Consider the following 26994-nt stretch of genomic DNA (forward strand, 5'->3'; position numbering starts at 1 on the left):
TTTCAGTAGATCAAACTGGAGACAGAGTGACCAATTAGGTCCAATAATAGTCCAGGCCAGAGATGAATGATGGCTTCAAATAAGAGTTGCAGTGTGATAAGACACTAGGGAAATGCAAAACAAATCCCCAATGTGATAGCACTGTACAGTTATTAAAATGCCTAAAATGAAAAAGACTGACATACCCAGGGCTGTCAAGGATGTGGAGCAGCAGGAACTCTTACACACTGCTGATGAGGATGTAAAATGGTGCAGCCACATTAGAAAATAGGTTGGCAATTACTTAAAAGGCTAAATATACACCTACCATATGAACCGGGCATTCCACTCCTAAATATTTCCCAAGACATGAAAGCATATTGTCACATAAAGACTTGTACCAGAATGTTCATAGCACTTGTATTTGTGATGCTCAAAAAATCAGAAAACAACTCAAACATCCATCAACAGGTGAATGGATATACTAATTGTTGCATGCCCACACAATGGAATAATATTTAGCAATAAAATAATAAAACTTTAATATGCACATAACATGGATGAATATCAGAATAACCTGGCTGAAAGAAAGCAGACAAAGAAGAGTACATTCATGTAAAATTATATAGAAAATGCAAAACTAACCTGTAGTTCCAGAAAGCTGATAGAGGCTACTTGTGGGTGGGGTTATGTAGGGAGGAACAGGAAAGAAGGATGGCAAAGAGGCATAAAGAATCATTTGGGGTGATGGATACGTTCATTCTCCTGATTGTGGCGATGGTTTCATGGATATATATATATGCATATCTCAAAAAGTTTTACACTTTAATATATACACTTTAAACATAGGCAAATTATATTATGTCAATTCTACTTTGGTAAAACTTTTTAAAATAGGACAGATATTAGAGTTATTTAAGAGCTGAAATTAGTAGGACTTTTTTGGTTGTTTTTTTTTTTATTGATTAAGGTATTACATATGTGTCCTTATCACCCCATTACCCCCACCACTCCCCTACTCATGCCCTCACCCCCCTGGTGTCTGTGTCCATTGGTTAGGCTTATATGCATGCATACAAGTCCTTTGGTTGATCTCTCCCCCTTACCCTCGCCCTTCCTTACCTTCCCTATGAGGTATGATGGCCTGATCGATGTTTCTCTTGTCTCTGGATCTGCTTTTGTTCATCAGTTTATGTTGTTCATTATATTCCATAAATGAGTGAGATCATGTGATATTTATCTTTCTCTGACTGTCTTATTGTGCTTAGCATGCTCTCCAGTTCCATCCATGCTGTTGCAAATGGTAAGAATTCCTTCTTTTTTACCGTAGTGTAGTATTCCATTGTGTAGATGTACCACAGTTTTTTAATCCACTCATCTGCTGATGGGCACTTAGGCTGTTTCCAAATCTTAGCTATGGTAAATTGTGCTGCGATGAACATGAGGGTGCATATATCCTATCTGATTGGTGTTTCTAGTTTCTTGGGATATATTTCCAGAAGTGGGATCACTGGTTCAAGTGGGAGTTCAATTTTTAGTTTTTTTGAGGAAAATAGTAGGACTGTTTTTGATTTGTGAGGAGAAAGTCAGGATGAGTATAATTTAGAAGATTTAATGGGGGTTATAGTGTCACCAAATAAAATTAATCATTCAGATTTGGGAGTAAAAAGATCATCATTTTGATTTGGAATATATTTTGTTTGAAGTACTGAGGAGGTATACAGATGATGGTGCCTCACCTGTTGAATGTGGAGTTCTAGGCAAAAGTCAAATTCAGATATATATTTGAGTTGTCATCATATAGTAAGCAGATATAAATTTGAGGTTCCCCTGATAGTAACACCTAAGAAGTGGCCAAATGAAGGGGCACATTAGGAGACATGAACATTTCAGAAGTATTCAAAAAATAGGTCTGGGATGGAGACTGAGAATGAAGTTGGAAAGGGCAGAGAAGCAGGAGAGTTTGGCATAGTGGAAGCCGAAAGAGGAAACGTCCCACGAAGAAGGAGATGTTAACAATATCAAATACTGTGTAGATGTGGACCAAGATAAGGACAAAAGGACCCCATTCGGTTTGGATGTAGGGAGGTCACTTGGATTTTGGCGAGATCACATCCCATGGATAGGGTAGAGATAGGAACTCAAAAAGGCTCCAGATGTGTGGATCATTGCTCCTGTTCAGTAACCAGATTAATTATTTTACATGAATTACTCTCAACTAGTTGGTGAAAGTACTATCCCTTAAAATTCAAATGCTTCCTTCAGTAGGCATTCCCCACCTTCTCTGAGAGACAGTTAGTAGAACCACGGTCTACTACCAATGGAAGTTTGCCAGATCCCCCAAGTGCACTGAGATGCATACAAGGTTGAGAAGGATCATTTAAATTTCCACTGGACTCAGAGAGAGGAGAAACAAATTAACAAAGTAAAAACACTCGTTTATAACAACTCAGCATTGACTGTAAAATGCTGGTTAAGCCTTTACTCGGTGTCTAGTAGTTAATAAAACCCTTATTTTCCCACTTACTCATAAATGATGTCTGAACTCATCAATACTGAAATTATATGTTAATAGCTATGCTGTACGGGAAAGAAATAGGGCAAGAAATAAAAGCAAGTGTTAGCATTTCATTGCAATAACCATTTCATTGCTATCACTCATGGAGGATAGAGGACAGCCCTGCCTTTAAATCGGTAAAAATATGCCATCCTATGTCTCTCCACCGGAGTTAACGCTTGGGCCAGTGAGTTTCAATTCAATTGTATTTCTGCTCCTTAATCAGTTTTTCTTAGAATGTCTTCTAAAAATGTATATATTCACTCAGGGATAAGGAGAAAAACTACCTCCAGTCACTGGCTTGCCTGAGATAGAGGCAGAATCTCATTTTCACAGACACTATTAGAATATGTGCCAGGTCTGTAGAAAGAGGCTATTTTTATGTTCTAGTCAACAGCCTCATAGGAAAACATCTTTGCAGAGCTGAATAAAAAGGAATATGTAAGGAAAAGTCTTGAAAACATTTTTTTTTTATTTTAGCCACCAGTCAGGTCAAAAATAGATGTGCGTATGAAATGAATATGTGTATAAAAATAGTTAAATTTTAAAATCTTAATTTGCTAAATATTTTTAACAAGACAGTTATTTTTTAAGGTTTGTTGTTGTTGTCTGTATGTTTTTACAAAATTCTGCTTTGAGAATTTGAGTTCTTACTAGGTTTGGATATTTTATTTTGGCCATTTTGAAAGGCAATTATGTTTGGTTTCATTGAATATATTTCTGTTTGGAATGGAAGAACAACAGATTACAATGGAATTTGGAGGTTGATATTTTGTTTCCCAAAGAACACTATTCTAAAGGATGAGGGGTTGAGGGAAAATAATAATGTTCCCTGGTCAAATAAATGTAGAAAATACTTCTGGTTCTGTGTCCCTGTTGGAGCATTACCTTGCTTATCAGCGTGTTGAAAGAACTTGGCAGACATAAAACCAAGATATATGTTTAATTATTCCTAATCCAGTATTTATCACATTTATTTGAACCAGGAATATTCAAGAAACTAGCTTTCCAAAGAACAAATGTTTAGAAATGTCGTTATAATCCATTTTGTTCAAATAGCCATTTTCAGACCTTTGCTAATTCAGATCGTATATCCAGCAAAAACTTGGAGGCCAAACCTGTCATGTTAGTGAACTAATGTCTCAGTATGCATCGAGGAGCCAAAATACAGAATGTGAAGCAAAGTCTGAGCCTGAGCAAATAGTATGGTGAGAAACCACATCATCCAGAAAGAGCCTTGCTTGACTCTTCAGACTAAAGGGAGAAAATCAAAGAGAGAAGAGGTTCCCATCCACTTGCTGAACAAAGGGCCTCTCTTTTTTCCTTTCTGAATTCTTATGCTCATCATATTCGAAATACTTTTAAGGCCTGAGAGAAAAGCAATAAGGCCTGAAGACTGTATCCCTCTCACAATACTCAGCATCCTTCATCTAATATGTAATTTACAATGAATGTGGATCCCATCATCTTGAAAAACCAATGTTCCCATCTCTCTACTTTCGTACACAACCATCCCGTCCACATGATTTTGTGGATGAACTGAAGCTCCGGGACTTGTGTGGATACTGAAATGTACAGAAGGAGCCACAGATTCAGTGTATTAATTATCTAACTCCTAATTAGATGTTTACCTATTATTAGTTAATTATCTTAGTTTATTTTCTAACTATTTATCTGTATTACAGAAAACTATGTCAGATGTTTATTTGATGATCATTTATCTAAACTTCTGTCTTTTATATTGATTGGTTTGCCTTCATTTGTGCTCAGGATATTATTTTCACACTCTGTGAATAGCTTAATAATGTATTTTATTGATGTTTTTGTTTCTGCAATTATTCAATAGTTGTATAAAGTACAAATGTTTGAGAAAGTCAATGTTAATTTGAGAATCAAAGTAAATCTATCTTGAAGTAACAGTGATGATATATAAAGATGTGGTTGGTAAGGCTCAACTAAAATGTTAAACTTTTCTCTCTTTTACAGCCAACATATCAATTATAGATATAGATACTAACCAGGAGGAGAACATAGCAACTTCATCTTCTGGAAACAACTTTGGTCTTGATTTGAAAGCAGATGACAAAATCTATTTTGGTGGTCTGCCAACATTGAGAAACTTGAGGTAATTTAGTGTATCTGCAGAGCTAAGGATTACGTTTTAATTAAGTAGCCACCATGCTCACTCAAGTTCTGAAGTTTAATTACAACAGGAATGTCATAGAACCTTAGCTGCAGGAAGGGCTAATCATGCTGCATGTTAGAACAACACCAGGATTTAGAAACCAAAGGATTAATTTGATATCTTAGTTAAAGAGATGGATGGGAATCACTGTTTCCCTATGAAAAGAATTATAGAAGTAATTAAAGGTGGAAATTACAGTTGAATGTAGATCTTGTGATTGTTCTCCTTGCACATTCCCTGCAGATAATGGCACACTGACATTGCTTAGTGTTCTGAAAATTACTCTGTTTCAGGATGCTGGGAGTGTCACCTATCTTATTGCTAAGCATTAGCATAATAATGGGTATGGGAGCTTTCCCATGTGTCTAATGCTAAAGCTATATTAGTTATTCTCATGCTCATGCCCAACTTTTTTTTTTAATTTCACATAATTTTTAGATTGCAGGATGGGAAGATATAATGATCTCATAATTTACTAAGTTCAAAAAATAAATACAAGTAACTAAAAAGTTAGAAAATATTTCATGTGGTATTTAATTAATTTACTGCTTGTTATAAAAACATCTTATAAGAAATAAATATTATGGAGTAATTGGTGCTTAATAAATGTTAAATGAATTTAATTAAAATGGGATGAATTAATCAACAAAAGACCTTATATGTGTAACTCATGGACACAGACAATAGGGTGCTGAAGGCCTGAGGCGGTGGGGGGTGACAGGTTGGAGGGGGTCAATGGGGGGAAAGGGGAGCATATGTGATACTTTCAACAATAAAGAATTATTTATTTTTTTAAAAAGAAAATGGGATGAATTGGTGTGGTTAAACCTTAGAGTTCAATACAGACAAGCATGTTTCTAATTGTTGTGTTGCTTTGTTTAGTTCATTTTTAATGGTTAAACAGTCCTGTTTAGGTTTTACTATTCTACAAAGACATGTTACAGTTGGAAAGATCTAAGAATAACTGAAATGTATGGTGGTCAATTATTTACATATTGTACAAATGGGCAATGGAAATTCAGTCTCATTTTATGATAGCTAGCATGCAGACCAAGGCTTACACTTTTCCCTGTATCTAAACTCACAGACCAGGCAACTGTATAATTACCAGTCTTTCAACAGTATAACTTGATAAGCTTTGTGGTGCAAATAAACTGGTTCCTCAGACATCTACATTATAAGGTTTTCGTGTCTAGTCAGAAAAATCCTTGCAGAGCAAATGTATTTGAATAGTGTCATAGTTATTAGTCATTCAACAAATTGTTTGTTGAGCATCCCCTATAGCATAGCAACATTTGTGCATTTTTCTACTCATAAAATTGCATACTTTAAAAATTCATATTTCAAAATATAAATTTTCTAAGAGAATAGTATGGGAAATGGTCATCTTTGGATTCTAATTACACTCTGGTCAAGGGCATAAGTCTGTTTTCTGTTCTGATAGTTTTTAAATTCCTTTCCTTTGAAGATCCCTGTGAGATGCTTTTAAGAAAGATTTATGATTAAAGTTTATTTTACTAAATGAAAATGCCATTATAAGTAAATTGTGTTTTTTTTTTTCTCTTTCCTTTGACCTAGTATGAAAGCAAGGTAAACTTTACATTTATGCATGACTTCCTCAAGTGCATGGGTTGGGTAAATGTGGCTTCTTAGATAAAGCAGCAGTGCAGAAGCAGAGCGACAGCAATGCAGCTTTATTCATGGTATATTTCATGAGCAAGTAGTGCATTCTGAGATAGTTCTCATGCTGCTCTTTGCTCACAAAGACGCTGCTGCTTACCCACCATCAACTGAGCTACAACTGGACTTGTTTTCACCAGCCAAGATGATGGGATTGGCTCTGCTTATTTGTTCAACCGCCGGCGCACAGCGCCCCCTGGTGCCCACAGTCAGCAGCACATGCGCGAAGGGCAGCTAGCTGGTCAGGTTTATGGGTACTATCTAGTTCTGGGGAAGAGATCAAAGCAGTCTCTTGGGCTGACCCCGGACTCTACTCTCTCCAGTACCACGCTTTTCCCTGTATCAGCCCATGCTCCCACATGCTTAGCACTGCCTTGTTGCTTTTTGCAAGCCTGCAAATATGCAAACGTTTACACAGCCCTTGCACCTCTTGGCAAAGCTGCTTATTTATTGTCATGTTTTCTTAGAATTAGTTCTGGAGCCAGATAAAAGGAATCTCTGGAAATAGTGTTTACTACAAGTGTTAGCATTAATGGTGAGGATGTTTGTGAGCAGTCCCCTTAGCTTCTCAGGAGCATTTGAATTCCTGTTTGCAGAGAGGCGGTAGCATGAAAGCTGTTAGCAGCAGGCCCCTGTCAGTGGCCAGTCAAACCCCCGAAATTCGAAGGCTGGCTCATGCTGGCTAGAACTCAAAATTTGGCATTTCAGAGCCGAACAGTGCCGCCTTTCTGAAAAGAAGATAATGAAGCCGAACTGATCCATTAAATGTTTAAGGCAAAATCTAGACTTTTAATTCCAAAACTAAACATGTAGAAATTAAAGTGTAAAAATAAACAATGCAAGTTGTTTTATGAAGATGCAGGAATGAGACCAGTGGAGCTGTTTGCTGAGATGGCTAAATCGCAAGGCTGGTGTTCAATGGAAATGCACGCTAATAAAACTCTGGAATGATACCATGTAGCTTTGTAATTTTGCCTTTGAGGCAAACAGACGAAACAGAGGCCTGTGGTTACCATTAGAAGTCTGATCAACATATGTGATGGTTTATCCCGTGAGACGTTCATAATATTGAGCTTGCTAAATCAGTGCATTTTGAAATGGTTCTTTGTATTTCCATGCAACAATGAACTCCGTACCTTGTAGGAGTGATTTTCTTTATTGATAAGACCTCTGAAAACTGGTGATAAATCAGTCTCCATCTAAAGGGGAAATAAGGAAACAAATGAACATTGCAAATGAAACTCACCCATTTCCTCCCTTTATACAGTAAGAATATAAGCAAGGTCCTCACCCTCCGGTTGGGCATGTTCCACATAATAACCAACTAACTGAACAGAAGAGAAAACCTTAGGAACAAGGGAAAATGATCAAAAGAAATAAAGCAGTTCCAGAGAGAGGGAGAGAGAGAGAGAGAGAGAGGAACCAGAACAAATACTTGGCATGACATATATCACCTGATGTACACTGCCAGGGTCCGATTTGCTTCTCCACCTGTTTTTCCTCATGCCCATTTGTTTTTTATAAAGACAAAAAAAAAAAGGAAATCATAGGACCTTGTGTGGAGAATTCATTATTATCCTAATCAGTATAATATTTTAGTGTTGATTGGATGCTTTTACAGATACAAAAACATATTCTTTTTTTTCTATTACTATAGACCTGCACCATGCAATATGGTGGTCACTAACCACAGTGGCTATTGAACTGTAAATTAAATAGAATTAAATAATGATATTCAGTGTCTCATTCACATAAGCTACATTTCAAGTGCTGAGAGCGACAGGTAGCTAGTAACTGACTGACCAATGCAGAACAGAGTGCTTCCAGCATCACAGGAAGTCCTATTGGCTAGCTCTGCTGTATGCTAAATCATTAAGTTTCATTGTTTTTGACATACTACTAATTGTATTGAGCACTTGCTATGTGCTAGCATGTTTATCTCTTTTTTAAAAAAGTAGTAAGCTAAAGGTAAACATCCAGGTGTCATCTGGGTATAGAATCCATTTTCAACTTCATTGGAAAAAATTATAGAAGGCTTTGTGCCTTCGGTTGCTTTATTTTGTTAATTGCTTCAATATAGAATAGAACTTTGGGGTCAATCTGCAAATCCAACTTTTAAGTATCTTTTTTTAAGACTATGTGATCCAAAGAATGTTTCTTAAGCTTTTAGCTAAAAAGCGTGCGAGACAAATATACTATTTTCTTATTCTTTAGGTACACCCCCACCACACAAAAAATGTATCAATGAGAGAAATGTTTTATTTTTGAAATAAATGTTTCCAGATTTTTCTTCCTAATTTTGAGCAATATTTTATGTAGCTTTTTTGGTTATGTGGTTTGATTATGCCACCTACACAACTGTCTGCCCTTTGGTGAAGAAAGAAATACAGTTCATTATGCATAAGAAAAACATAAGAAGTCAGTTCATTCCTGTACCTTGTGCTATTTAAATGCTGTGGGTAAGATTATTTTTCAAAAGGCGAGGAAGACTGAGTACATAAATATTGCTTCTCAGGATGACGTTAACATCCACTTACTCCAACCAGTAGAAGGTGGGAGCGTAGTTTGCTGGGCACACGTATGTGTGTGTGCACGGTTTGACAGACAAGCACCTGCCTGTGCATCAGTTTGCTCTTCTGGCTTGTGTCCTGTAGTCACAGACACTGCACTGCCCTCGCCCTAATAATGCTGCCTTTGTTTTCCATGTAACTTTTCAACAGGCCAGAAGTAAATTTGAAGAAATACTCTGGCTGCCTCAAAGATATTGAGATTTCAAGAACTCCATATAATATCCTCAGCAGCCCTGATTATGTTGGTGTTACCAAAGGATGTTTGCTGGAGGTTGGTTTGTTTTTATTGGCTTCCTAAGTACATTCATATCAGATTTCACTTACTTAGTTTGGGTGCCCTTTATAGGGACCAACCCCTTGTTAATATGTTTTAAATTCCTACCGACCCTCGTCTTGTCTACGTGTAGATGATAAAGCAAGATTGAAGCACTTCTATAAATAACTGTAATCAACTGAGTTTAGGAGATGGTATTATGCAGTCCCTAAATTGTGAGCCAATTTCCCACATGTCTATACTTCAGATAATGTACTTTTAGCATTAATCTCTTTTCTGGTTCTTTCTTCATTTCCAATGCTACTTTCCCCTTTTCCTCATTTTTGTCATCTATTTTAGATTTATTTTATGTATTGAGTACAGCTTGTCTGGAGTGTGTTAGGAGCCTACACGAAAAGCTAGTAATAATTTATGCCATCATCATTAGGGCATAGCATCTTGTCTGCAGCTTGGAAGTCAAACCTCCTTTTCTTTGAAAATGGCACTGACTGGGAAGCGCCTACAAAGTCTTTCTCTTTGGCATGACTGCAAAGTCCTTTGTTATCAGCCACCTTCAGTGTCTTGTCTTTGTTGCCAAAGCAGCCCAGCAGCCCCTTGATTCCACTTGACCATTCTGCCCTGATTTTTAATAGGTGCTAACCCATAGGAGAGAGAAACACGGGTCCCAGCTCTGCTCTCTTAAAATATCTACAAGCAGGAGGCCAACAGTCATTAGCAAATATTAGTAAGAATTTTATGGGAATTCTAAAAGTGATGAGCTTGTTTACCAAAACAGTTAAATATATCATTCTTATAAAATTTTAATTACCCTGATATGACACATTATTCATTCAAGCTGCTTCCTCCAATTAAAGTTATTTTAAAGCATTATGATGGGAAATGAAGAGAGAACAGGGAAAAATAAAAGAAAAATGAATGCATCACAGAGCCATAAGGTTTAAAGACTGGAACAGAATGTTCAGGGTCTTCATTGTGCATAGTTATAGGCTCCAATTTGCAATCAGCTGTAGACATCCGTCCTGAGAAGCTTGGGAATAAGGAAAAAGAAGATGCATACAGGATTGAATGTCTAGGAATCCATACTGGCCTCTTAAAGTTTCTCTGAGAGTTTTAATCTTCCAAAGCCTAAGTCTCATTCACATGCAGAAGATATATACATGAGGATGGAACACTGTCAAGAAAATGAATGGCTTATATGTGTGGAAATGATGATTCTGTAAAGGCACTTTTCAGTAACCGGGAATTATTTTGCACCTAAAATATGAGGTAGAAATTGGATGTGGATAAATATTGAAAAGTCTGCACAGTAGTTTCAGCTGAACTATCCAAAACTCTATGTTTTGAAAATTGAAATAGAAAATAGATTATATAGTTTACAATACCTGTGTCGCTTAACTGGAACTGAAACGCTGTGGGGATAAATACTCTGCCTTAAAGGATTCCTTACTTTTACTCCAGCAAAATACAGGACTTTCGAGATGAGCATATTAAGCACTCTAAATGCCCAAATACCTGGGCTTGCTTAAATAAGTCCTAACATATTCATAAAGGGAATTTCTCCTTCCATTAAAAATGATGATTAGCCCTGGCCAGTGGGGCTCAATTGGTTGGGTGTTGTCCCATGCACGGAGAGGTTGCTGGCTTGACTCCCGGTCACGGCACATTCCTGGGTTGCAGGCTCGATCCCCATTGGGAGGCGTGCCAGAGGCAGCTGATTAATGATTGTCTCTCATCAATGATGTTTCTATCTCTCTCTCCCTGTCCCTTCCTCTCTGAAATTAATAAAAGCATATTTAATAATAATAATAATCTTTTCTATTTTATATCAAAATTTCTAGAATAAAAACAGGCCAGAATTTTTATTTTAACCCAAACTGCTCAGAAATTTTAAGTTAGAGCGAGATATGGGATTTCTTCAGTTGCTCTTAAGCTCTCTATGTGACTATGGGTCTTCATGTTTCTAAAACGACCATGTATTTCATAACACTGTATGTACTGAGGAGAGTACATGAAACACATAAATTAATTTAAATTTTCTTTCCTTTCACCCACAGAATGTTCACACGGTTAGCTTCCCCAAGCCTGGTTTTGTGGAGCTGGCCCCTGTGCCCATCAATGTGGGAACTGAAATCAACCTGTCCTTCAGCACTAAGAATGAGTCTGGGATCATTCTCCTGGGAAGTGGAGGGGCATTTCGGAGAAAACGAAGGCAGACTGGACAGGTATCCTCACACCTAGTTAATAATTCATTTTCCCTAATGCTTGTATAAAACAATTGTTTTATAAAGAGATTAGTGAGGCATTTGGTGTTTATAAATTGCACTTATATTTTTAGATTTGCATTATTTCTGCTATCATCTTCTTAGGACAATTATTTCTGCTATTATTTTCCTACGGGTCAATTCCAGGTGTAGTCATACTTATATTTGCACCCGTGTTTCATACGGGTTTATCATATGCATATATAAAGAGGGAAAGCTTAAAATATATTAAGATGATATTAAATCTTCTCTTGTCTCTAAGTCCAGGTCCTTATCAGATCTGTAGCTACCCATCTAGGGTCCCTTAAATTTAAATTTCTTCTAGGATTGGTTTCCCAGTTTCATTAGCCAACACGATGCAGTCCATTGGAGCCTACCCTGCTTTGAACAGCCATTTCACAGAAGAGGAAATGCGAATAACCCAAAAAGCTATTTTTCAAAAGTTCAACCTCAGTTGTAATGGGGGAAATGCAATTTCAGACCACACTGGACTTTATACCCACTAGATTGGTAAAACACTTAGAAATATGATAACACCAAGTATTAGCTAGATATGGATCAAAGGGAATCCTTAATCAATACTGGTGGAAAGAGCAGATTGTTACAGCCACTCTGGAAAACCATGTGGCATGACCTTGTAAAGTTGAACATGTGCACTCTCTACAAGCCAGCAGTTTCACTCCCAGGTCTAGCCCCACATTCTTGCACATTTGCACAGTGAGATGTGAACAAGAATGTTCATAGAGCATTTTTTATAATAGCACAAAAACTAGAAACAACCCAACTGGAGAACAGATCAACTCTGGCACTTTTGTATAATGGGATAGTAATCAGTAGAAAAAAAGGAATAAATTATAACTAACATAACAACATGGATGAATCTTAGAAACTAAATAGAATTTTTGTAATGTACTATATACTGTATAACATCATTTTTATAGATTTCTAATAGGTTGGTAATATTAACCAACATGTTGTTTATAGATATACATGTGAATTTTCAAAAATAATTTTTTAAAAGCAAGGGAATGAAAACCATGGTAACAAGTATTGGCTAGGATGTAGAGAAAAGGGAACTTTTATGTACTGTTGGTGTGAGTATAAATTGGTGCAGCCACTACAGAAAACTGTATGGAGGCTCCTAAAAAAATGAAAAATAGAACTGCCATATGATCCAGCAATCCACTTATGGGTATTTAAACAAAAGAAAGAAAAACAGCCATGAAAAATATATGCACCCCCATGTTCATTGCAGCATTATTTACAATAGCCAAGATATAAAAGCAAGCTAAGTATTCATCCATAGATGAATAAAGAAGTTGTGGCATATATATAGTTAGATAGATATAGATATTCCTGTATATAGATACTCTTATATGTAAGATATTCCTACTTTATATATGTAGATATTCTTATTATATATATTCCTATTATATATATATATATATATATATATATATATATATGTGTGTGTGTATATATATATATATATATATATATATATATATATTCCTATCTATGCTAGTAAAAGGGTAATATGTAAATTGGTTATGATGCCCTCACAGTAACAACTGAACAGCAGGCTGTGTGGGGCAACCAGGCCAGCAGGGAGGTTAGCAAGGGACGACCAAATGACTGAACAGCAGGCTGCATGGAGCGACCAGGCTGGCAGGGGGGTTAGCGAGGGACGACCAAATGACTGAATAGCAGGCTGCGTGGGGAGACCAGGCCAGCAGGGGCAGCAGTGAGGGGTGACCAGGTCAGCAGAGGGGGGCAGTGAGGGGTGACCAGGCCAGCAGGGGGGGCAGTTGGGGGTGACCAGGCCGGTGGGGGGCACAGATGGGGGCAATCAGGCTGGTGGGGGGAACTTGGGGGGCAGTTAGGGGCAACCAGGCTGGTGGAGGGGGCACTAAGGGGAGACCAGCCCGGCGGGGGGGCAGTTAGGGGCAACCAGACCCCAGGAGGGGCAGTTGGGGGTGACCAGGCTGTTGGGGGGCCAGTTAGGAGTGATCAGGCTGGCAGGCAGAGGTGGTTAGGGGCAATCAGGCAGGCAGGCAGGTGAATAGTTAGGAGCCAGCAGTCCTGGATTGTGAGAGGGATGTTCGACTGCCGGTTTCAGCCCGATCCCTGGGATCAGGCCAAAACCGGCAGTCGGACATTCCCCGAGGGGTCCCAGATTAGAGAGGGTCCAGGCTGGGCTGAGGGAACCCCCTCCCCCCGTGCATGAATTTTGTGCACCAGGCCTCTAGTAATATATATATATTTCCCATGTATGTGTGTGTTTGTGTGTGTGTGTGTATATACATATGAAATTTTGTCATTTCCATGGATGGAACTTGAGGGCATTATGCTAAGTGAAATAAGTCAGAAAGACAAATACTATATGATCTCACACATATGCTAAATCTAAACAAAACAAAACAATGAGCTTATAGATACAGAGAACAGATTGGTGGTTGTCAGAGGCAGGGTGTGCAGGGTAGACGAAATAAGTGAAGGGGGTCCAAAGGTAACTACTTTCAGTTATAAAACAAATTAGTGCCCCGAGTTTCGTGCACTGGGGGCGGGGGGGAGTGTCCCTCAGCCCGGCATGCACCCTCTCCAATCTGGGACCCCTTGGGGGATGTCCAACTGCCACAGGGATCAGGCCTAAACCAGCAGTCAGACATCCCTCTCACAATCCAGGACCGCTGGCTCCTAACCACTCACCTGCCTGCCTGCCTGATTGCCCCTAACCACTCTGCCTGCTGGCCTGCTCACCCCCAACTGCCTCCTGCCAGCCTTCTCATCCCCAACTGCCCCCCGCCATTGGCCTGATCACCCCCAACTGCCCTTCCCTCCTGGCCTGATCGCCTGTAACTGCCTCTGCCTCGGCCCCGCCACCATAGCTTTGTCAGGAAGGTCTCCTGGTCTAATTAGCATATTACCCTTTTATTAGTATAGATAAGCCATGTGGATGTAATATACAGCATGGTGACTATAGTTAGTAATACTGTATCACATATTTGAAAGTTGCTAAGGAAGTGGATCTAGCTGGTTTGGCTCAGTGGATAGAACATCAGCCTGTAGACTGTGGGTTAAAGGGTCCCAAGTTCGATTCCGGTCAAGGGCACATGCCAGAGTTTCGGCTTCGACCCCCAGGAGGGGGTGTGCAGGAAGCAGCCAATCAATGATTCTCTCTCATCATTGATGTTTTTATCTCTCTCTTCCTCTCCCTTCCTTTCTCAAATCAATAAAAATACATTTTAAAAAATAACTCTCATCACACACAAAAATTCTATACCTCTATATGGTGATGGATGTTAACTGTACCTATTGCAGTGATCATTTCAAGTACAGTGTATACAAATATCCATCATTATGTTGTATACCTGAAAGTAGTATAATGTTGTATGTCAGTTACTCCTCAATTAAAAACAAAGAAGAGGAAGAGAGAGTGGTCTCTAAGCACAGGCCCGAGGAAAGGCCTGTAAGAACACAATGACAGGTGGCTGTTCGTGAGCCAGGAATTGGGTTCTCACCACAACATGACCATGTGGCGCCTGACCTCAAACTACAGCCTCTTGGGAAAATACATTTCTATTGTTTAAGCCAAACAATAAAAATAACAGTTTTTAAAAAGTAAGGGAATAAAATTCATGTTAGGGGTTACCTCTCTGTCAGGGAAGCTGGGAAATGGGATTGGAAAGAATCTCAGAGGAGAGGCAAAAGTATTGCTTTTCAACCTAAGTGGTTGATTTTCAGTTATTCGTTGAATTCTAAGTTGTGATGTGTGTTCCTTGCATTGTGAGAAATATATCAAATAGTCATAATAAAAATAGTTTTTGAAGAGTAGAGGGAGGAAAAAAAAGTGTTATTTTATCTCATTCCTAGCTGCACGTAAGCACTAAATACATAAAAATCTAAGTGCACTCCTAAATTCTTTATCTTTTAATCCTGAAAAGTAAAATTCTTTTCTCACTACTCCAAATCATAAGCTAGTTGTAATAAGAGGACCAGATAAAACGTTCTGAAATAGACTTCCACTGAAGGACATTTGTCAAATATTTAAGCACTAACTGTTGGCTCCACATTTTTCCTCAACAGGGACTAAATAAATGGACTTGAATCACCAGCTTTCAGGATAGTTCTTAAAACAGAACAGGATGCTATTAAAACAATTTAAATGAGACAATATTAATTACTATAGTACAAAGTAGAAGTCACATGTTAATGATTCAGCATTTTAGTGATCATGAATATTTAGCTGTTAAAAGCTCATAGCAAATGCTATCTGAAAGAGGAAACAAGGTTAAATATTCCTGTCTGTTGTAGAAGCAATGCTGGTTACATTGACATAGTTTATTTTTTCCAAGTTAACAGTCTTGATACCCATGGGGTTGTTTGTGATTATGTTCTGCTAAAGGAGTTTGAGACTAATTGAGTGAGTTGTTTGCAATGGCCCTTTGATGGATGGTGATCCCTGATCCGGTCCGCTGGCCATTTTGGGTTGGACACACAGCCATAGAGACAACGTGGTCCCTCCGTGGAGACACCATGTGAGATCACACCGTCTCCACCACCACAGGTGACTCGTGGAGGACCAAGTGATCAGCGTGCAGCAGGTGCCCCTGCTCCACAAGAAAGGGAGCCCACGTGGCCTCCGCTTTGGGAACCCGGGCTGCGTTCAAGCTCCCTGGGGTTCCTAATCTGATCTCTAAGCCATCCTGGTTGCTATAGTAACAGCAGCAAGAAGAAAGCAGGCATGTTTGTGGATGAAAAATTGTCTTCCTTCTTCCTAAATGAGGGAGACCAGTTACATATTGGTGATAGCAATCTATTCCACCAGCTCAGGGAACAAATTGAAGTCTAAACACTCAAAGTGCCGTGAGGTTGGGAGTCAGATTTCCAGGAGCCGGCTGTCCACTTGTGAATAGAAGGGAGAGGGGGTTTTGTTGGCACCCTTTGTTTCCTGGTGGGTTCTGTGAGTTAGAGACCCACAGCCTGCAGACCTGACACGGTCTGCATCGCAAATCTGCTTTGCAGAGATTTCGGTATTAATACACCCCCCTTGCACATCACCTCGCAGGCAGAAATGGTAAATGATTAAAAAGCTGTTTCCAGCTGTTTTCAATACTGTTGCTTAAGAAAATATTGAGTCTTCACTTCTCGGATAAGATCTCGGAGCAGATGAATCTGCCATCCTGTCAGGGAACCTCTAACGCTAAGTCAAGAGTGGGATTCCTCTTTAACCTTGGACGACCGTTTGCATTGCAGGCCTATTATGCGATCTTCCTGAACAAGGGCCGTCTGGAAGTGCATCTCTCCACGGGTGCGCGAATAATGAGGAAGATTGTTGTCAAACCGGAGCCGAGTCTGTTTCACGACGGGAGGGAACATTCCGTTCACGTGGAGAGAACCAGAGGGTAACAATAGCCCTGAGAACCTCCTGCCTTACTAACACGCACCCCCCTGCAGCGCTGGCCCTGGCTGGGCCCCTGTGTGCACGGGCGTGCGATGCATTGCCCAAAACTCTCCGGTAGCTCCATTTCTCCTCTACCGTTCGTACTCAGAAACCTCATTTACCTTGGCCCTTAGGAGTTCCACTCTTAACATTTTTATTCTGTGCCATTCCCCTCTCCACCTTGGGAAAAAGCAAATGTATCTTCTGAAGCTGTAGATGAGACAAGTTCTCCCTCCGCACCTCCCAGCTATTCTCTTTTCGAATAAGGTATGCACACAGCGAACCGCAGAACAGCTCGCCCGCGCCCGCAGCCTCGGGCAGCTGCTGTTGCATTCAGGTTCCAAAGCCGTGATGGCAGCTGCTTAGAAACCCGTCACCGATCCGAACGTGCAGGGGCTGCAGGGCCTACTGAGCACTGCTATGTGCATGCCTCACCCCTGTCCCCTCCGGGGTGTGCGGGGTCCCTGCAGAGTGGCTTCGTGAGGGAGCAGCGTGGAGGGAGAGAAGGGAAAGGCGGCTGTCCTGCCATCAGGTGTGGAGGCTGCCTCTGTGGATCCGAGGGGGTCCTTGCTTCCCACCCTGAGTCAGGGAACTGGATACACATAATGCTGCAAGCTGAGCTCTCATTTCTTTGGAATTTCTTCATACTTTCTTTATTGGGAAAGTCACCTGTGTTTTCCATCCAAATATTTATTATATGACAACTCCGAGTGGTAATTTCTTTAGTAGGACACTTAGAGACAAAGAAAACAGAAGCCCCGAGACGTTAGACCTCCAAACCAGCAATCCGTGTATTAGATTGAAGACATAGAAAGAACCGGAAATCAAATCTGAAACCTGAGAACACAGAAAATACTGTTAAATGCGACAAAAGTATGAATCTGCAGCAGTTCAAATAAGAGGCTATTCTATAAAGACCTACATGTTCCAATTATCCTCTTGTGTGGATAACAGTTTGGATAAGTATTAACAATTTCTTATCTTTGCCCAACTTCTGTGGCTCAGTGGTTGAGCGTCAACCCATGAACCACGAGGTCATGGTTAGATTTCTTTTTTTTTTTTTTAAATATATATATTTTATTGATTTTTCACAGAGAGGAAGGGAGAGGAAGAGAGAGTTAGAAACATCGATGAGAGAGAAACATCGATCAGCTGCCTCCTGCACCCCCCCTGCTGGGGATGTGCCCGCAACCAAGGTACATGCCCTTGACCGGAATCGAACCTGGGACCCTTGTGTCCGCAGGCCGACGCTCTATCCACTGAGCCAAACCAGCTAGGGCCATGGTTAGATTTCTGATCAGGGCACATGCCTGGGTTGCGGCCTCAATCCCCAGTAGGGGGTGTGCGGGAGGCAGCCGATCAATGATTCTCATCATTGACATTTCTATCTCTCTCCCCTCTCCCTTCCTTTCTCTGAAATCAATAAAAACATTTTTTAAAGGATTTCTTATCTCCTAAGTAAATGATTCAGCTTTCCTTGGCTCACATTTTTATTATTATATAGAGCCTTAGGTTGTGAGCTGAATTGATGCTAAGCATTCTTGCAGACTGTCTACTGACTGAGATGTTTAGAAACCATTATTAAGACAAATGAGGGATCAATATTTGGACAGAGTAAGAACTTTTACTAATGTAATAGCCAGATATTGCAGTCATGGTCTCTAAGGAGAGATGCAGACTGAATTTCCTCATTTGGAAATGCTCTAAAGTACTGAGTTTACTAGTACATGTCTTCCACAGCAGATTTCAGGCTCTTTGCCAAACTGTAATTTTTCTCATTGTCGGAAGGACTTTTTAAAGGCTTTAACTTTAAATAATTTTAATAAGCAAACACAGATTTCAGGAATATAGTTGACCCCAAATCATCCAAAATGTCTTATTTTGTAGAGAAAGGATTCTGATATTCCCAAGTGCATCACCATGTTGCACTAAGGCGTCCTGTTAACAGGTGTTTCTTCAAGATGGGCATTTTATTATGCCAACCTCACAGCTGTTGACCATCAATCCAACCTTTATTTGATTAAGCTAAGTGTATAGTACATCACTGAAAGCGGATCATTCAGTTAATTGGCCATATAAACAAACAGTTTTGCCATTATCTGTTAATTAAAGGATAATGTATTGGACATATTAGTGCAGTCACTGAATTCATTGGCATAACAAGAACATATTTGCTATGCTAACATCTCATTCAGCACTCTAAGGTCAAAAACAATCATCGCCTATCCAGTAAGCAAGTGCTACAATTAACTGATTAACCAGAGATCCCTAATGATCCTAAGACCTCCACCTAAAAACATTTTTAATGCTTCATACCTATGCTATGGCATGTTCTGGGTCAAATACTAGACAAAGACTATGGCCTTTAATTGTTCTAAATGTATGTAAGATCTGTATTAATATCCTTTCATTATGGATGAGGAAATATTAACTAACTTTCCCAAAATCACATAACGTAAATAACAGAGCTAGGATTTATATATATATGACTTTATATATATATGACTTTAACACCTCCAACTGTGCTCACCAATTTATTCTTACCCCTTTTTGTGACCTCAGAGATTTGTTCAACTTCATGTTGATTATGATACTCTTATTATTTTGGAAATATTTGTTTTCTCCCAACACTTCTCAGACCATCAATGTCAATTACCAGTTCTTTTCCTAAAACCCTAGATAAGATGGTAATTTCAATATCATCTCACAAAATTATTGGACTTTCGCCATACTGAGGTAAACTTTTCAAGATTGCACTTGGCCTTTTCTCTGTCTTTACCCCCCCTCCCTTATTCTCTCTTCTTTTCTGTCCCTTCATCTCCAAGAATCTTTCAGTCACTTTGGTACCCATTCCTTGGTACTCCAGTGACCCCTGCTTCTATAGCTGCTTTGCCCTCTGATCCTTCTCCTGGAATATACTGAAATGGCCAGTGATTCTAACTGGAAAAAAAGTTAAACCCTAAGAGTCTGAAATAGATGCTTAGGCAAGTAGATTTTCTCTTCTGTGAGAGCATTCTTTGGACAGGTATAGAATTAAGCTCAAGACCACTGGATCAGATATTTCAGGACTATGTTGGGTTTTCCAGAATAAGATCATGATTTGGACATGGCATCCCAGATATTTCTATCTAACCACCTAAAATATGTTCAATGAAAAAAGCTTCAAATTTTATTTTTCATGTAAATTACAAATATTAGGGCACTTCTCTTAATACCTTTTTCTACATATGCAATCCAATTGGTGGTGGTTTGGAAAAAAAACCAATATCCAAACAAATAAGAAATATAAACTCCAAGAATCAACCATTGAAATTACAAGAAAATACAGCTGACCTATCATAACACACTTTGTAATATATTTTTTTTTATACTGGGAGTTTTTTGCACATAGTAGGTCTTCAGTAAAGAGTTGTGGAAGAGATACTTGAAAAGAAACATTTCAGAATCATAATGGATATGTTAAGTCTCTCTTTACAAAAGAACGAAAATGATCTAGATTTGATGTTCCTAGTGTAAATTCTAAGCAGAAGTTAGCTATATAGTCTTCTAGCAATGCCCTTATTAACTAATACCATCTCAGTGCAATCCCTTAATTTATGTTTTCCACTGCTTGAACTGTGTATTGGTATCTTCATTTTATAAATGAATGAAATGAGACTGAGCAAGATTAAATACCTGGCCCAAGTTCACACACTAATACTTAATTCCATTCTGTTCCTTCTGAAAGCCCATGTCATTCTACATCTCCACCCTGTGATCTAGTAAGAAAGGACCACTACTATGGTCCTTTGGGCAGAACCAGACTAGAGAGTCCATGTCAGAAAGAGAAGAGCCTCTGGTTCTTTGAAAATTCTAATCAATAGCAGAGATTTTCTTTCCCAGGACAATCTTTAATAGTGGCTTAAACCCCTCATGAAAACTCTTAGACACAATGCTGTATCCTGTTAGTAAAAGGATGCTTTTAGCAAAAGAACAGAAGGTATTTTGGAAAGGAGAGGGGAGGACTCCTCAGTGAGTAGTTTTCTAAATCTCATAAAACCATCAGCATTCTTAGCAATGAGGTTGAACCTCCTGAATTTTGCCAACACACTCTTCCAGAGTCTTGTTAAAAACAAACAAAAAACACACAATATGTCATTTCCCCTTATTTTTCCTTTGAAATTAAATTCAACTTGCCTCCTCTATACCCCCCTGAACAATGACATTTTGAGCTACAACATAATACATTTTCTTTCCAGTCTCTTACATTTGAATTGTCCCAATGAGGACCAATTTCACAATGCCATTTCAGAGCATCTTTGCCCTGGCTTATTCTGTCTAGTTCTGTATGAGGTTTTTACTCCTGATAAAATCAAGTGAGATGGTATTTTAGAACTGGGTTTTCTACCTAGGTACTTTGGTTTTCTCCCCAGATATAAAGTACGTTTTCATCAATCTGTGTGATGATCTTCAGGCTAGTGGCCCACACTGATGACTAATAGCCTCATGCTGACTGGGACTAAAGTTTAAAACCTGCTTCTAGAACAAAAGAAAAGCCCTGGCTGTTGTGGCTCAGTTTGTTGAGCATCATCCCATGTACCAAAAGGTCCCCAGTTTGTGGGCACATGCCCGGGTTGCAGGCTTGATCCCCAGGAGGCGGCTGATTAATCAATGTTTCTCTCTCCTTCTCCCTTCCTCTCTCTCTTAAAAAATAAATAAATAAAAATCAATAGAACAAAAGAGAAAATGCTTTGGTCATTTTCATGATCAGAACTCTTTGTCTCTTTCTGATTCTTTGCCCCAGGATTCAAGGATGGTGAACAAGTAGCATGAGGTTCTCAATTAGTAGTATGTGAGTTATCTCTAGTAAGCAAATTAGGGAAATTAATGAAACAGCCACTCGGGGGAAAAAATCATTACAAGGAACAATTAGCTTGGTGTTCTTGCCTGCCTCTTCTATTCAAAAGCCAGCAGCTACATTCTTTCTAAAATGTCCTGTAAGTGTCTGCTGTTGATTCCTGCAATCTAAGCTCCCAGGAGTACAGTTTGTCCCCTAGCAAGAAGATAACAGCTAGCACAAACCAAGAAATAGCCAAATGAAACGTGACCCCGTGCTGCGCTGAGCCCACCGAGCCTTATCAAATTAGACATCGCTACACAGAACAGACGCTCATGCGTTGGGCTGTAGACCACTGTTGTCAATGCCACCAGAGGCTAATGTGGTAGCTACACCATTGCCTCCTTTAAGTAAACACTCAGGGAGAAGTTAACGAGGGAGGCAGAGGGATAGGAGCCTGAGAAGCGGTATCATTTGTTCAATGTAGAATACCTAATCATCAAATCTGGGCTCACTTGAAAGCTACAGGAGGGCGGGATGAGGGTGGAGTGAAAGAGTTTGGTATTCAATTGTATTGGACGTTCTGTGTTTTATACTTGTTTCTTTTAAATGTTTTACCAGCATCTTTACTGTTCAAGTTGATGAAGACAGAAGGCATATGCAAAACCTGACGGCAGACCAAGCTATTGAAGTTAAAAAGCTTTTCGTTGGTGGCGCTCCACCTGAATTTCAACCTTCTCCACTCAGAAATATTCCTCCTTTTGAAGGCTGTGTATGGAACCTTGTTATTAACTCTGTGTAAGTGAATCTCCTTGCTACTATTGTGTGTGTGTGTGTGTGTGTGAGAGAGAGAGAGAGAGAGAGAGAGAGAAAGAGAGAGAGAATCACTGTTGCATCCACACTGTCCAAAACTGTGGGCTGAAGAAAACAGTGAAGAGTTTCAGGTTAAATTATAAAAATTGCACAGAGGACAGAGGGCCAATAAAAAGGGGGAGGGAGGATTTGATTAGATTATAAGGAAACAAGACCATGTAAAATAAGAAAATATTTAATTTTAATCCTGTTCCATTAGCCCCATGGACTTTGCACAGCCTGTATCCTTCAAAAATGCAGACATTGGCCGTTGTGCCCATCAGAAACCCCGAGAGGATGAAGATGGAGGGGTTCCAGCTGAAACAGTCATCCAGCCAGAGCCAGTTCCCACCCCAGCCTTCTCCACCCGCACCCCAGCTGTGGCACATGTAAGTGTTTACAGCCCACTGCTTCCTAATTCTTAGTCATTTAAGAAAGAAGGTTATTCAAAATACTTACTATTCTTTATTGCCACAATTAGAGGATGGGTAACCTGCCTATGAAAACCTATTTTCCTTATATATTCCCTGGATTACTTTTATTTCAACATCTGTCCTCCTTTCATTTCCCTGTTTATAAAATGAAACATGTTTTCAGATGAAAAGTGAGAAAGCATAGAAATGTCTTAGGATCGATCAAAAATAAACTCCACTTATAATACCACCATTTCAGAGGAAAACCTATTGACATTTTATATAGTAGATCTCAGTTTTGGATTCTGCTTTTAAAAATTGTCAATATACGATCAAAACTGTCTATATAAGCATTTGTATCTGTATGTGTCCATGCCCGTGCACACACACATACAGAGACACATAAAGTATTTCAGAGTATGGGAGTGGAATATCCTTGGTTATAGCATGGGCTCCAGAGTCTGATGGCCTGAGTTCAAATCCCAGCACTCTTCCTACCATCTGTATGAATTTAGGAAATCTACTTAGCCAGTGTATTCCTCAGTTTTCTCATCTGTACAGTGAGGATTTATCAGCACATACATCAAGGAGCTGTTATGCAGGTCTAAAAAGATAATGCTTGTTAAATGCCTAGCATATACTAAGCACTTCATAAACGACACAATTACTATATAGCAATGGTCATTATGGCTGCTTTTAAGTGCTTACTATGTGCCAGCAACTACCTAAACAATTTCCACTCAATAGTATATGTAATTTTCATAACAAAGTTAATATCCTATCTAATAAAAGATTAATATGCAAATTAACCATCAATCCGCTACACCCACAAGCCACACCCACAATCCAATCAGGCGTGAGTATGCAAATTAACCCAACCAAGATGGCTGCAGCCATGGAGAGAGCAGGAGGGAGGCTTGGGTTTCCCCGGCGATGGAGGAAGCCAAGCTTACCGCACACCCTGGCCATCCCAGGCCTCCAGTACAGGCTACAAAGTTTCAATTGTAGAAGATAAATAAATCCCAGATACCAGGGCCTCCACTTGGGTCACTGGGGGGGTGTGGCAGGCCTGCAAACCAGCACAGGCCCCTCGCCCAGGCTGCCCCACGCCCTAAGGGAACCTCCACCCTGATCCGGGACACCCTTCAGGGCAAACCAGCTGGCCCCACCCATGCACCAGGCCTCTATCCTATCTAATAAAAGAGTAATATACAGATTGACCATTACTCCAACACACAAGATGGCTGCCCCCATGTGGTCAAAGATCCTGCCCCCATGTGGACACAAGATGGCCACCACAAGATGGCCAGCAGGGGAGGGCAGTTGAGAGGGACCGGGCCTGCAAGGGAGAGAAGTTGTGGGTGATCATGCCAGCAGGGGAGGGCAGTTGGGAGGGACCAGGCCTTCAAGGGAGGGCAGTTGGGGGCAATCAAGCCTGCAGGGGAGGGCACTTAGGGGTGACCAAGCTGGCAGAGGAGGGAAGTTGGGGGTGACCGGGCCTGCAGGGAAGGGCAGTTGGGGGTGACCCAGGCCTGCAGGGGAGGGCAGTTGGGGGGTATCAGGCCTGCAGGGGAGGGCATTTAGGGGTGACCAGGCCTGCAGGGGAGGGCATTTAGAGGCAAACAGGCTGGCAGGGGAGCAGTTAGGCATAAATCAGGCTGGCAGGGGAGTGGTTAGGGGTGATCAGGCTGGCAGGCAGAAGCAGTTAGGGGCAATCAGGAAGGCAGGCAGGCGAGCAGTTAGGAACCAGCAGTCCTGGATTGTGAGAGGGATGTCCGAGATTGGAGAGGATACAGGCTGGGCTGAGGGACACCCCTCCCACCCGTGCATGAATTTCGTGCACCGGGCCTCTAGTGGATATATATATATCCACTATATATATATATAGTCACATTTTCAGTTGTGTTGATAAGAACTAGTTAGCCTAAGTAACTCACCCACTCACTGACATAGCCAGTAAATAGCAGGATAAGAATTTGCTCCAGTGGGTCTGACTCTAGAGTCTGGCTCCTTATCACTGCAACACTCTATCTTTACTGTTGGTTTTACTACTTCCCCATTGTAGGCCACTTATAGTATTTCCAGTTTTTCACTATTAGAAACTCTATTCCATTGAACACTGTACAACAAACTCTCTCTCTCTGTTTCTGATTTTTTTTAATAGTGAAAAACTATCTTTTTTTAATAGAATCTTAGGCAGTGAATTATGAGGCCAAATGATGAATATGCCTAAGGTTCTCAACACATACATCTGAACTGCTTTTTCTAAAGGTTATACCAATTTACATCCTCTCCATTAGTGTGTCAGAGAGCGCGGCTCTCACTACACTCTGACAACACATGCATCATATCTGCAATACTTCCCAATGGATGGGTTGAGCTTTAGCTGGAGTGCAGATTTTGAAAACTCCTGAATGTTTTATTCTCTTCCTTAGTTTGCATGATGGAATAGGTAGGTCTGTAAAGAAGTGTGCTCTTTGTCTCTAGAAACACTGATTAAATGAGAAGCCAAATGATGATCTTTCAGGAAAACCAGTCATTTACTCCAAGTATCATTTTAATCCTCTGTAAAATGTGGATAGTACACCTACCTTGCCTACCACAAGGGGTTACCGTAAGAATCACATGAGATAATACATGTGGAAGTCCTTTGAAAGTAAACAAATTGAAACAGGCTCATAGATACCGAGAACAGACTGATGTGTGCCAGAGGGGAGGGATGTTGGAGGACTGGGTAAAAACTGTGAAGGGGTTAAGAAGTACAATTTGATAGTTACAAAATATTCACAGGGATGTTAAGTACAGCATAGAGAATATCGTCTTTAATATTGTAATAACTAGGTATGGTGCCAGGTGGGTACTAGAAATATCAGAAGGAATACTTTGTAAAGTATCTGATTATCTAACCGCTATGCTAAACTAACCCGAAATTAATACAAAATAATATTGGAGGTAAACTGTAATCTATATATATAAAAGGCTAATATGCAAAGTGTCCCCTTGGGAGTTCAACCCAGGAGACTGGGAGTTCAATCGCTCACTATGATGTGTGTTGACCACCAGGGGGCGGCATGGAATGAAGGAGGGCTCTGAACCGCAGCCAGAAGGCCCCCATCAGCCTGATCACTAGCCAGGCCTAGGGACCCTACCTGTGCATGAATTTCATGCACCAGACCTCTAGTTGAAAAATAAAATAAGTTAAAGGTTTGACAATTTATTTTATAACAAATATTTATGCAAAGGTGAATAAGATCTCATCATTGCTACCCAGAGAGAGGGATAAAGAGAGAGGGAGAAGCTAAGAGCAAGAGATTTGAGAAAGAGATATTAACATAAATCACACAGTAAGCAAATATGTGTGGAGGTCAGTCAAGATCTGTGCTGAGTGTGAGCTGCAAATAGAGCCTACTGGCTTTTAAGATTGAACACTGGAAGCATGGCAGGAGACACCATTAAACTCCATCCAAACAAAATGGCTAGTGGTACCTGCAAGTGTGAAACAGGTCCATCAAATGCAAATTTAAATGTCACCACACTCTTATATTTAAAACCTTGTGATTGAAACAATATAAAATAATGACATACTTATGACATTATGTAAGAGAGGAAAACATTTTTAAGTCAGAGTTTATATTTAAGAATTTATTTAAGAATTAAGACTTATGACTTAATTCCTGAAGTGGGAACTGCTTGTGTGTGAGTCTCCTGTTTGTTTTAGCACCATTGGTAGGAACCATCTCCTAGTCTCAGTTCCTTCATTTTCTTCTTCCTTTTTAAATATATATTTTTATTGATTTCAGAGATGAGGGGAGAGGGAGATAGAGATAGAGACATCAATGATGAGAGAGGATCATTGATTGGCTGCCTCCTGCATGCTCCCTACTAACAGTTGAGCCTGCAATCTGGGCATGTGCCCTGACCAGGGATTGAACCGTGACCTTCTGGTTCATAGGTTGACTCTCAA

At 40.0% G+C, this 26994-nt stretch overlaps 1 protein-coding gene across 2 annotated transcripts in view; it reads left to right on the forward strand.

Moving 5' to 3' along the window:
• LAMA2 (laminin subunit alpha 2) overlaps positions 1–26994 on the forward strand; it is a 519987-nt gene that overhangs the window by 470263 nt on the left and 22730 nt on the right. For both annotated transcript variants that reach the window (XM_080664727.1, XM_080664728.1), the window contains 6 exons: positions 4523–4661; positions 9122–9242; positions 11300–11467; positions 16763–16911; positions 22387–22563; positions 22838–23006. In XM_080664727.1, the coding sequence (XP_080520853.1) occupies positions 4523–4661; positions 9122–9242; positions 11300–11467; positions 16763–16911; positions 22387–22563; positions 22838–23006 (923 nt within the window). The remainder of the gene's footprint in view (positions 1–4522; positions 4662–9121; positions 9243–11299; positions 11468–16762; positions 16912–22386; positions 22564–22837; positions 23007–26994) is intronic.

Source organism: Plecotus auritus (assembly GCF_963455305.1).
Source record: "Plecotus auritus genome assembly, chromosome: 4".
In the NCBI taxonomy this organism is placed as follows: domain Eukaryota; kingdom Metazoa; phylum Chordata; class Mammalia; order Chiroptera; family Vespertilionidae; genus Plecotus; species Plecotus auritus.